Consider the following 12,220-nt stretch of genomic DNA (forward strand, 5'->3'; position numbering starts at 1 on the left):
TATAAAACCTTTTCTGGGGCTGGAAGGAGTGTGGCTCATGTGTGAATAACGCAGGGAGATCCTGAGAGGTTGTTTCTGCAAGGTAAGACAGGGATTTTAATTGTGTGAGAGCCAGTGTTGTGCGTACCCGGATGCATATGTGTATGGTGACCATGGATTTGTTTTGTAATCAGAGAAGTTCGTGTTTTTGTTAAGTACAGAATAAAGTATCTGTGGTAGCAAAGACTGGCGTCTACATCAGAAAGATCTCTAAGTGTAGCAGAGCTAGAAAGGAGCTGGGAAACTCAGCTCTCGCTCACGCTCACCACAAATCTTCATGACAACGTGGGACTAGGCAAGCAGAGTGTGTCGCTTCAAATATTTTTAAAAGAAATTCCATTAAGATGTGTTTTTTTCTGCATAAAATAAAAAGAGAACAGGTTCTGATTTTTAATAATTTCCCGTCATGTCTATTTTATTTGCAGAATGGAAAATAAGAATTAAAAAAAAAACAAAAAACAACTCAACTCTTCAATCTGACTTTAAAGTAAGACTTTACAACCTAAAGAATCAAGGCTATGTGAAAGCAAACAGAATAATTTATTTCAATTTTCTCTTTGTTTGAACAAAAATGAAAACGAGACTTTAACAATTTCCTTAAACATTTTGCCAGTCTTTCAGAAAACACCATTGATAACACAGTTCATTGAGAACCAGGGAGAAGGCACAGTCTTACAACCTTAATATTTTGTGACACAAATAACAAGAAATCAATTTGGGACCAAAAAAAAAAAAAAAAAAAAAAAAAAAAAGGTATTTTCACGACTGTAATGAGCATTTAATAAAACAAAGCTTATCACGAACGTTTACCAAGGTCACATCTCCAAGTTTCTCAGTGGCACAGGGTAGTGTCAGCACTCACAAGAGTTGGGTGTAGGTGAGTCATAGCTGGGATTTTTGAAACTTTCAATAGGGAGCAACGGGGGACCTTCATTCTCGTCTTCCTCATTCATTCTTCCCAGTCTGGATAATAAACACTGTTCCCGGAGGAATATTCCCACCACATTCCTTGGTCACACAGCCCCTGGCATGAGTCTCAGAAACCTGCCAATCAGTCTGCACTGGTACCTCTATTCTGCATTCAGAAGTGTGACTAAGAATTGCTGGCATTTTATTTTTTCACAGATTCCAGCTGTTTTCTTTCAAAATGTCTCTTTGTTATTTCACTCCAATGTGCTCTTCTGCCCACAGACTCTCACCTGGTGAAGAGATACAGGAAACACATTAGGTGTTCTGTAGATTTCTAGACTTATGGATAAAAAGAACCTTAATATTACCTTTCTCCTGTCCATAGCTGTGAAGATGAAGAATATGAGTGTTTTGAGCTGATCTAAGAAAACTGTATTTATCAATCAATAGTAAAAAGGATAAACAATCGTTTTGTAGATAATTACATTTTGAAACTCAAGTTTTAATTAGGTAAACGTCGTGTTTTCAAGATAATACATGTGAGTAACCAACCACATTTTGATTGGGTTAAGGTTCTCTCAATGAGACAGAACCCTTATGTGACACTGTTGAAGTGATCAAGAATCTGAGACTAGAGAGTTGATGGGCCTAGAGGAAAACCTACTATGACTATTCTACCAAAGAAACATAGCAATAAAATGAATCCTAATGATATATCACTATATCTTCACACCAGAACACTCCTCAGCTCTCATCAGGGAAGCTTCCTCTTGCAGTAGATGCTAATGGACAAAGAGATATCCACAACTGGGCATTGTACAGGGAGTTAAAGACTTTGAGAACTCAGCCCTTAGTGGGATGTCTTTGTCAAACCCCTCCTCTCCAGGCTCAGGCAACTTTGCTGAAGAGGGGAGGCAAACATTCTACGAGCTGGGAGGGAAGTGGTGGTGATGATGCCAAGGAAATAGATATTCTTCCAGACACAACAGGGCTGATGCATGCGTGAACTCACCATCTGTGACAGCACACACAAGACCTGCACTGGTTCAAATCAGATGAAATGCCAGCGCTGAGAGAGGGAAGTAAGCGTGAAGTCCTACCTCTAACTGAAAAGCTACTTGCAATTGATACCAGCTGGGAAAGGGAAAATCAGTTTTCCCCAATGGTGGGTCACTGGGCATATCAACCATACACTTGGGTAGGCCCATACCCAGGAGTACTTAGCCAACTCAAAATAGACTACTTTTTTTTTTTTTTTTGTAGTTGGGAGGACTTTTTGTTTTGTTTTTGTAATTTTTTTTGTCTTATTGTTTTTCTTCTTTCTTCTTTTTTTCCCTTAAAAAAATCTGTTTTGATTTTTTTTTTCCAGAGAGAGAAAGAACACGTATTTGGGTATGTAGGGAGGTGGAGAGGCTATAGAAAGAGTTGGAAAGAATATGATCAAAATAAATTGTGAAAAATACTGAATAAAAATTCTAAAAAGATACTAATAACCAATGTTGGATTCAAAACATACCAGGTAAAGATCATCTAACATTATCAATGAATAGCATTTGTTCAATAAACAAATCATTGAGCAGAGTATTAGCTTATGAACACAGACTAATTTACTGATTTGTTAAACAGCAGTCTAAGTTTCCAGCAGTCATATGTACTCCAAAAAAACCCAAACCAAATTGGAAACAAATAAAAACAAACAAACAAACAAACAAACAAAAAAAAAACAGTTCAAGGATCAAAGCATGAAATTACTTTACCAGCTTTCTTACCTTAGAGAAGACTCTCAATAAAGGTTAGAGAAAAGAATTCTTCCCCTAGAGCTAGCTCGTTCCCTTTGGGAAAGGGGGATGGGACAGAGTCAACAGCCTGCTCTACTACTCACCATTCATGAAATTGATCTTTAAATTTAGTAGGGCACAGTGAAAATCATAAGCAATCAGGAAGCAAAAATCATCTCTGCATCTACAGGCAACGTTTAGTCTATGAACGAGTATTTATTTTATGGAAGATCTTTTGTTAAGCAAAAGGGAGTCTACAAAATTATGAAATCCTTAAAAGACTGAGTGTTATTTAATCCTTCTCATTGGAACACAGGAAAGACGATGGAAATATTTGTGGGTTTCTGAAAAATAAATCTGAAACAATTTTTGGTGAAAAAAAACCCACAAAGTATTCTATTTAATTGCTTTTTTAAAATTTAGAATAGGTAGTATAAATCTGTGTTTTAATTTTTTAATTGTTGACTTTCTGATTGCATGTGTTAGGAGGAAAATGTTGAAAGGTATACTGTATTACTTGGGGTAGTAGAGATGCTGCTCTTTTTGCATGTTTTGAAAAGAAATTGTAGAGAGGCGGAAGTAGGCTTGAGGACTTTAGAAAAGAGGGGCAGGGTATGCACCAGGATTGGAGTGCAGAGGGACTAACGATCTGGGGTGACTGCCTCTTCAAGCCCCATGTTCTCAGCAGCAATTTAAAAAATAATCCTGTGCTTGAGAAATCATTTCTGCTTCGTTTCCAACCACCAGAAATTGTTCCTGAAATAAACTTTTATTTGGGCCAAGGATTTTTGAAGATTTTGTTCATTTCCTACAGGCACCTATCTACATAGAAAGAGTTTTAAAAATCAGGTTTTTTTTTTTTTTTTTTTTTTTTTTTTTTTTTTTTTTTTTTTTTTTTCTTTTTTTTTTTTTTTTTTTTTTTTTTTTTTTTTTTTTTTTTTTTTTTTGAGATGCAAAATTAAGTCATTTACTCTGTTTTGTATTCTGAGGTTGTACCTGCTGTATTCACAACTTTCTACGTATTTCAGCCTTAGGACCATTTCTTAAAAAAGACAAACCTTCAGTCCTTATTGGCTTGCTAACATTCTGGCAGTAAAAACAGAGATTTAGAACACAGGCTATGTAGAAAACCAACCGAATTTAAACAGAGATCAAAAAAAAATTACCATGAAAAGTTTTATGTGTGCATGTATGTGTGCAGGATGTGTCAGCGTGATGGGCTCCCGTGAGTGCATAGGCATTTGTCGGTGGGTACATGTCCAAGTGTGTGTGCATGTGTGTGCAAGCGGAGAGGTCCTTCGCCGGCGCCGGCTGTTTTCCTCAATCGCTTTCACCTTACTTGTTTATTTGTTTGTTTGTGTGTGTGCTTATTGGAGACAACGTTTCCCTGAACTTGGAGCTTACTCCTTGCTTAGACACACTTGCCCACAAGCTCTTGGGTGTTTTCTATCTCTGGTTCCCAGCACTGAGGTCCCAGGTGCTCGCTGCTTTGTTGTGATTTTTTTTTTTTTTTTTTTTTTTTTTTTATGTCTGCTCTGGAATTCCAAACTCAGGTCCTCGCTCTCACGGCAAGTACTTGACAAACTGAGCCGTTTTCCCCGGCGCCGAAGTGATTTTTATTTTTCACTGGATTCAACCTTGCAAAGAGTACAGGGTCTCAGAAATAGCAGTAGACAAGCTAATTAACCTGACTTGATACTTATGCAATGTATATCTGGGCCAAAATAGTACACTTTATCCCACAACTATACACAACTAATATATATCAATTAAAAAAAAAAAAAAGAGTCCCCCACTTCTCATTCTGGAAAGTTAAGAAGGCCAGGTATTATTTCAATACCTGGCCTGAAACACTGAAATAGTGTTTTATATTTTTCAAGGATCACGATATGGTGCTCTCTTTTATAGTGTAGTGCTAGAAATATGCTGCTTCGGGGCCAGACTTTTTTAAAATTTCAAACCAGAACTACTTAGTTTCATTAGGAACTGTTTTTTTTTTTTTTTATCTGCTTGACTCTAGGAGTATTTTCTCTGATGGGATTCTTGTCACATAGTTAGCCCTAGATCAGCTGCATGGTCCTTGTGTGTGGGTTGCGCGGGTTCTTTCTCCACGAGATGCTTTTCCCTGCGCTTGGGTACTGCCAGCTGTTGTTTTTACTTTTCGCCTGGAGGTGAGGGGGATTACTCTGCTGGAGCTGCTCCGTTTGCCAGAAGGGAAGCTGCTATTGATGTTCTTTTCAAAGTCAACAAACGGCAACTAAAGAAAGGGCGGAAGATGATTTGTGGCAGTTAAGGCCTGCAGGCAGCTACAGACACAAAAACAGAAGTTGACTTCATTGTGTCAAGACTGTGGGCTTAGCTTCTCCATGGCAAAGAAGAGACAGATCTTCCAGTAAGAGCCTTGAGTTTAACTGCGTGGTGGTTTACTGCCTTTGGCTTCTACATAGGTTTTTATCCTCAGAGGGAGCAGTCTTACGCAGCTGGAAGTAGGCGGCCTTGCGTGGAAACGTGTTGGACCCTTGATGCTCACTGGGCCATTCTCCTCTGGTAGCCTTCTTGCCTGGCCTTATCTTTAGGTGACAGAGCGTGGTGGCTATAAAGTTACTATGGTCCCTGGGACGTCAAGAGGATAGCTAAGATGGCTTGGGCAGTGGCCTCACTGAGCCTTTCACACCCAGATGTGGCTTCCTGGGAGACACACTGAAAAGGAGAAACACAGGCAGCAGACAGGCAATTCCAGAGTTTTGCCTCTTGTCCACCTGCCTGCGTGCGTGCATGGCTCTGGGTGGTATTTCTATACTTGCCTGTTTCATTTTTTTTTTCAAAATTATTTTCTAGTGAGGGTGTATCTTGAAGAATTTCACATTTTGAAGATGCGGTTTCCTGTTTTAATATTTTTGGGGGCTCTCACTACATCTTCAGGCATGCAGGAAACTGGCCTCTGAGAGCCTCCATTGCACCCACCAAATGCAAACTCATACTTACTCCTCATGGTCTTGCTGTTGTACAGGGATGTGCTGAATAACTTCATAAATTGTTCCATGAAAATCTGGCCCTGTTACACCATCAGAGACGGGGGCGCACCTATTTGGCATCTAGAAAATACAGCATATTGAAAGAAAAGGTGTAACCCAAGATTAGCCGGAAACAGGCATCAGTGTAAGAGGTAGAGAATGGACCCTCACCCCCTTTGAAGCGTGACTTCCTCCTGGCTATAGTTTCCTGCACTCACACTGTGTTGTTTCAGGAATAGTTTGATAAATCAACAGCTTTTTTAAAAATCATTTAAGAAGCTGGAAATATTGTACAAAAAATAATAAAAAGAAAAGTAGCAAAAGAAAACCCCAGCTTAGCCTAGAACCAGAGAGCACATATAACTATTATATTATATTTTAACTGCTCTTTTGGACACATTTTGCAAGGATGGCTTATCAGAAAGAATAATGTGAAGCTAAGGGTCCTAATCATATTGCAAGTGAGTAAAAAGACAAAGGGTTTGGTTTTAATGTGGGGATGACTCTGAAAACTAAAGGCTTCTTTGAACATGAAAGAGTGTAGCGAATTTCTCTGGGAAAAATCCTCACTTTGCTGAAACCTGCATTGTGTGTTTTTTCCTCCTATTCCTTCTAGCTTACAACTTCTTTCTTTCTGCAAACATTGTCTTCCGGTTTCTTGTCAGTCTGGTCTTCCTTCCTACTCACTCCCATTTTAAGCACATTTCTGTTCACCTGTGGCCCTTCATATTTACACAGCACCCCCTAGAGAAGTGTCTGCTGGGTAACAAGGGAGGCATGTGTTCACACTCCACCAAGCTGTATTGGGATGCGTTCGTTTCATGTGGTCTTGGAAAGTGGTCATTCCTCTTACTAAAGTTCTCAAGGAAAGCGCTACGGGCCATGGCCCGTGACTCCTCTAGTCATTTTGTGTTGAGAATTTGATAGAATTTATAATTGATTTAGAAATTGATTTAGAATTCATTTCCCTTGGTGTGAAGATGGTCAGGGGCTATGGAAGACGTATGTTAACATACACGATCTGATCTTAGAACTACTGAATAATAGCAACTCTGTTAATTTTATGCATTTGCCTTCTGCCCAACTCCTGGAAGATGTGCTAAACGGATAATGAAATGTACAACAGGTAAAGAGAGAGTGATTGGTCTTATGTGTACCACAATAAAAGAAATTGTTTTGATTTCTGAGATGAAAACAAACCAGTAATTAAACTTATTCCCCCCTTAAGGATAATTTTGAGAATTTTTCTTTTGTTAGTAGTTGTTTTCTTTTTATGTTCATGGCCTTGGACTTCCAATCTTCATACGTAAGAACCACACTGGCTTCTTCACATTCACATCATCCTCCCCACATCATTGTCCTCATTTCCCCCCTTCAGCTGTCTGCTTTGACTTCTCACTTCATCTTCAAAGCACCTGACATGGCCAGTTAAGAACGTCAGAAAAATTCTTACGAATTTCTGATTCAAAAATTGGAATAGTTCCAAACCAAGTTATACTGTGCGTTACAGAATTAAGAAAAGCTTCTGAGATGCAACTCAAGGGCATTTTTCTGCTTCAAATCGCTGACACTGAAGTACTTAGAACCAACAGATGCCTTAATTAATGCCTCATACTATGCACCCCAGTGTTAATCACCAGGCTAAATATAAATTTCTTACATAAATTTCACTCCTGTATAGTGAACTACTAAGAATAAAATATGTTTGTTTTTTTTTTTAAACAAACTCTATGTTTCAAAACTCAGTAAGTCTTTTTACCTCTTCAGTCCCTGCTCTAATTTTTGAAGATACACCCGAAAAGGGAGTTTTACAACATTGTGAAAGTTCTTGTAGTTAATGGATCAACCATCGACTTATTTTATCTTTTTGGTTGTTAAGATTGAAGAGGGCGCTGCAGAGCCTTTGTCAGGTGCCCTCCTCTGTGACAACATGGGGGCTAACTGACTCACCCCCAGGGAGGATGAAATCCAATCAACTCCTCTCCATTACTCACAGGACATTTCTGAGATAAACTCTGTAGCCAGGAAACTCACTAGGATGAAGCATGCAGGGTGATAGAACGCTTAGAACAAAGGGACTATTCCCTAATAGCAAATAGTTCTTTTCTGAAAAAATGGAAGAAAGAACACCCAGAAGCAAGCAATCCGTTTTTTTGTTCCATCTGAAAGTGGACTATTACAGGGGAATAAGGAAACAGTGGAAAAACTAGTCTTTTACAGCTCTGTAAGCGCTCATGAGCTAATAGTACAGGGGCACATTTTGCATGAAACTGATTTTTTTTTTTTACAATTTTTTAAAAGAGACTTACTGAAATCAAATGGTTTCAACTATAAAAGCCCTGCCTTCTAAAATGATTGCACCTTTAGGGTAATAATAAAAATGTATTTACTATACGATAACTTCCTTATGACAAGCAAGTAGCTTCAAGAATGTGATTGAATATCTTTGAAAAGCTGTTGAGAATTATGAGGCAGAAGGGAAGGAACGTGAGGAATGGAGAGAGTTCTGCAAAGTGAAGGGCCGAGGTCATTGAAATAACATGGGGTAACTTAAGCCAGGGGCTCCAGAGCCTCTGCTTTTCTTTTCTCTATATAGTCAGCTTAGTTAATTCTCTGTTCATTGGATATACAGGTAAAGAATGTCTATCCTTATTTGTGACAGCTTTACTATCTCTATAAGAGAAGAAAAATGAGGAAAATGCCTCGGCTCCAAAAGTCTCAGCAGACAGTAAATCAACACTGTAGGATGCAGTGAGGGCTCCTGAAGCCATTGGGTAGCACTGTGCTAGTTCTTAAGCGAATGCTGCTTACACCTCTGGGAAAGCAGAACTCTACTTCCTGGTTAATCGGCTACTAGGAAAACCAACCCTGAGCACACCAGACGCATCCGGAAAAGTCACAAATTCGTATATTCCGAAGTCACCTAGAGCATCTTCATGGCCTGAAAGGAAAAGGGACACTACTTAGAGGAGCAATGCTTTCCTCTAGTACTTACAATTTTATGCATTTATTTTTGTTTCTTGGGAACATCCAAAGAACTTATCTTTATTGTCTGTTTGAAGTGACGTTTGCATGAAACCATTTACTATTTCCTAGTCCTCTACGGTTGTATTGGGCCACAGCAACTTTTATCTACCCATGATATCTACTGTGCTTTGATAGATCTAACAGAGAACGTTTGAAAAAAATGAGTTAAAACAGGAACTACACAAACACAAAAAACCTGCTGCAGCACAATAGGGATATTACCCAGACTTTATCTGGGAATTGAAGAGGTTGGAGGTGGTTGGGAGGAGCTGGATGGTCTTGGGACTCTTCCCCTCTGTGACACCCAGTTATTGTAAGAAGGCAAGGACTGGCTAAGAGGGAGAGCCTTTTTTTTTTTTTTTTTTTTTTTTAATTAAGAGCCATTCTTCATGTCATTTTATTTGAATTCTGATAGCAGGTCCAGAAGGAAGTTTAAAAAAAATACCTTTTAAATAGATAAGCTATTTGAGGCCGAGGAAAAAAAAATTTTTTCCCAAGGAAGATATGTCAGATATAGGACTGAAACCTGGCTCTCAGCGACACCGCTGTCATAAGCATAAGCTCCATTGTTAACTCAGAACAGCTCGGTACAGAGTCAACAGTGAAGGTCAAGGGTCAGCTGGGAACAAAGGAGCAGCCCAGGCCCTCATCATACCTCTATTTTTTTCCCTCTCCTTAGGACGGGGTGCCAGAATTGTATGTCCTCCAGAAACTACAAAAGGCCCTCTTTGATCTTACAGACTATCGATAAGAGGGCTGAGCGAGAATGGAGCAGAACTCAGTAACTTCACTTTTCCTGATCTTCACTTGTCTTGCCTGTGAAGGGAGAGGGGAGTCCTTCCTAGCTTACCCTACAGACCTGTGTGGCTTACACAGAACCACGGCAGAGGCTGCGCTTCGTAAGGAAAGACACAGGACAATGTAGGGATTGTGGTTGTGCTGACACCAGCAGCTGATGTTACGACACTGACAGTGGTATCTGTAAACACCAGCAGAAAACGCTGATAATTAATATTCATCACTGTGGATTACGCTCCTTCCCAGTCTGGCCATTACCTGAAAATGTTTGGGCCTTTCTGTATTCTGACTCTGGTCTGAAAAGACAAACAGACATGTTAATCCAGGGCTATCACTGAGGGGAAAGTTTTAAAACGTGTTTGTTTCACAGAAACATATGCATTACCTGCCTTCTAGCTTCTGTCTTATAGCTAAAGAAAAAGAAAGGGAAAAATAGAGAAAGGTATTGTTTTAGAGTGCTTAGAACTGATTAGAAGAATAAAATGTATTATTCCCCCCCCCATTTTTAACCTACCTTTGTAAGGTTTATACTTTTTCCACAGAAAAAGAAGACACATGGATATAATCAAAAACAGTGATATTCCAGTTATACTCGCTAATGGAGACAGTGATTTTCCTTTTTGTGCAAGCTTCTCCAGTCCTAATAAAAAATAGTTATAAATTACTATATTATCTGAAACGCTTATGGCTATTCTCTACTTAAATAAAACACCATTGCCTGCCCCTCTCCTCTCCTTTCTTTCTCCTTCGTCCCCAAATGGGTGGGATATGTTCATTTAAAACCTAAACCCCGAACTCCCTGGGGATATTTGTGATTGGAGATGTGGCTGGTACCTGGGAAATACTGACATAATGTGCTAGCCCTAGAAAATTGCTCCTGCCTCATTTTCCACGTGTGTTTGTCACCTTCCCATATCCTTTTCAGCTCTTTGTCTCTATGCCCTCAGATGCAGGGTCCTCTCGTCCTGTGCTCTTGCTGTTTTAGTGTGATTCAAGGATGTGACCCTTTCAGGGCCATGAAAGTATATATTTAAGGATATGAGAGGAAGGGTGCTTATTTCAAACACACTTTACTACTTTTTTTTTTTTTTAAAAACCAATCAAGAAATGCCAATTTCCCAAATAGCACGTGTATGCAAATTTCAATAAAAATATTTAAAGTCAGGACTGCCAGCTGGCTCAGCTGGTAAAAGCGCTCGGTACAAACTTGAGGACCTACTGTTGGCACTGGAACCCACTGTGGAAGGAGAAACTTGCCTCTTGAAAATTGTCTTCTGACTTCCACGTGTGCACTACACACACACACACACACACACACACACACACACACACACACACAAACACACACACTCCTGACGATGAAATGAAAATTTAAATGTAAAATCCCACCTTGCATCTAAAAGTTACTTTATTTTGTAGGACATTGCTTTTATTACTAGAACAGTATTAGCTATGGTGCTAGTAGATATAATACAGACGCTGAATGCTTACAAAATACCAGGCTCTGGGTTAAGGTAACAGCCAAGGTAATAGCCTTGGCAATCTTATTAAAGAGCAATTATATTATATTACCATCTCTTCTGGATGAGGAAGCTGAGGCTTGCAAAAGTCACTCAGGTTATAATGTTGGGGATAATCCCAGGCCTTTTGTGTTTCATTCTGCCTCCTTCCAGTGCTGTTTGATACAACTTACTGATTGTGGTTATGTTAATATGAGGTCTGGACTATGATATGGTTGGTAACATATTAACCCATAGAGAAGGAAGTGGCTATAATCTTTATCATGCAGCTAGCTCCGATACTCATGTGGAAATGAGTTGTGGCAGTCGCCTGTCTACCCAGATCAGTGTGCCCTGAAATCATAATTCAAAAACTGTGATGCTACTTCCATTCCAGACATAGCCTGAGAATCTGGGTGTGGTGAGGAATATGGTGGCTACTCATTTCTTCAGTAAGTGCCTAGCCAGCATCCTCTTCCTCTTCCTTCATAAAGATTCTGTTAATGTCTCCAGGGGTGGAAATGAGTGCCAGCCCTTACCCATCTCCTTGTCTTAATATAGGGCTATGTAAAAACATCTTGGTTTTCCCCTATAGAATACTATCATTTGAAAATGTCCAGTCTTTTTCTACTGTGGCATGGCTTGTACAACAAACCCTAGGAGTCAGCTTATGAAAACCATGCTGTCTCCTCTAATTTGAACACACATTGCTCTTCTTATATACCTTTTAAGTTTGAGAGACAAGGATGTTTTTTATTATGTGAAATCCTGTGCCATTTTGGGGGGCCACTGTGATCCTATTAACTATCCACCAGTGGTCATATTAATACCCTGTTTGTTCATGAGTGATGCAAGCAATTTCTCTGCCGAACTGGATTTTAATCAAACATTTATTTGAAGTCTAATTTTGTCACATCATGGTTGAATGTCATCATAGGTTGACTATGGATAAAAGAACTCCACAACATCAAAGTATTCTGTTGTAAGAAACAATCTCTCTCTGGAGACATGTTCTCCCTCTAGCTGGTATCAAGGCCCTAACCTATTCCTTCTTTTGGCATGAGAATCCAGAGAAAACCCAATGAAAAAAAAAGGGTTATTATTTGTGTGTGTGTAAATGTAAAAACAGGTTTAACATACAATAGTTGGCTGTCTT

General features: G+C 39.2%; 1 protein-coding gene across 3 annotated transcripts in view; it reads right to left on the minus strand.

The window, feature by feature from the left end:
- Positions 1-788: 788 nt before the first annotated feature.
- Hepacam2 (HEPACAM family member 2) overlaps positions 789-12,220 on the minus strand; it is a 39,338-nt gene continuing 27,906 nt past the window's right edge. For 2 of the 3 annotated variants that reach the window (XM_055612541.1, XM_055612543.1), the window contains exons 5-10: positions 10,080-10,205; positions 9,951-9,975; positions 9,824-9,861; positions 8,608-8,681; positions 5,712-5,821; positions 789-1,238 (exon numbers count right to left, since the gene is read on the minus strand). In XM_055612541.1, the coding sequence (XP_055468516.1) occupies positions 1,235-1,238; positions 5,712-5,821; positions 8,608-8,681; positions 9,824-9,861; positions 9,951-9,975; positions 10,080-10,205 (377 nt within the window). In that variant the 3' untranslated portion in view covers positions 789-1,234. Of the gene's footprint in view, positions 1,239-5,707; positions 5,822-8,607; positions 8,682-9,823; positions 9,862-9,950; positions 9,976-10,079; positions 10,206-12,220 lie in introns of those variants that run through there. The other variant, XM_055612542.1, reaches the window with a different exon arrangement.

This window comes from Psammomys obesus, unplaced genomic scaffold (genome assembly GCF_907164565.1).
Source record: "Psammomys obesus unplaced genomic scaffold, mPsaObe1.curated_primary_1811, whole genome shotgun sequence".
Classification (NCBI taxonomy): domain Eukaryota; kingdom Metazoa; phylum Chordata; class Mammalia; order Rodentia; family Muridae; genus Psammomys; species Psammomys obesus.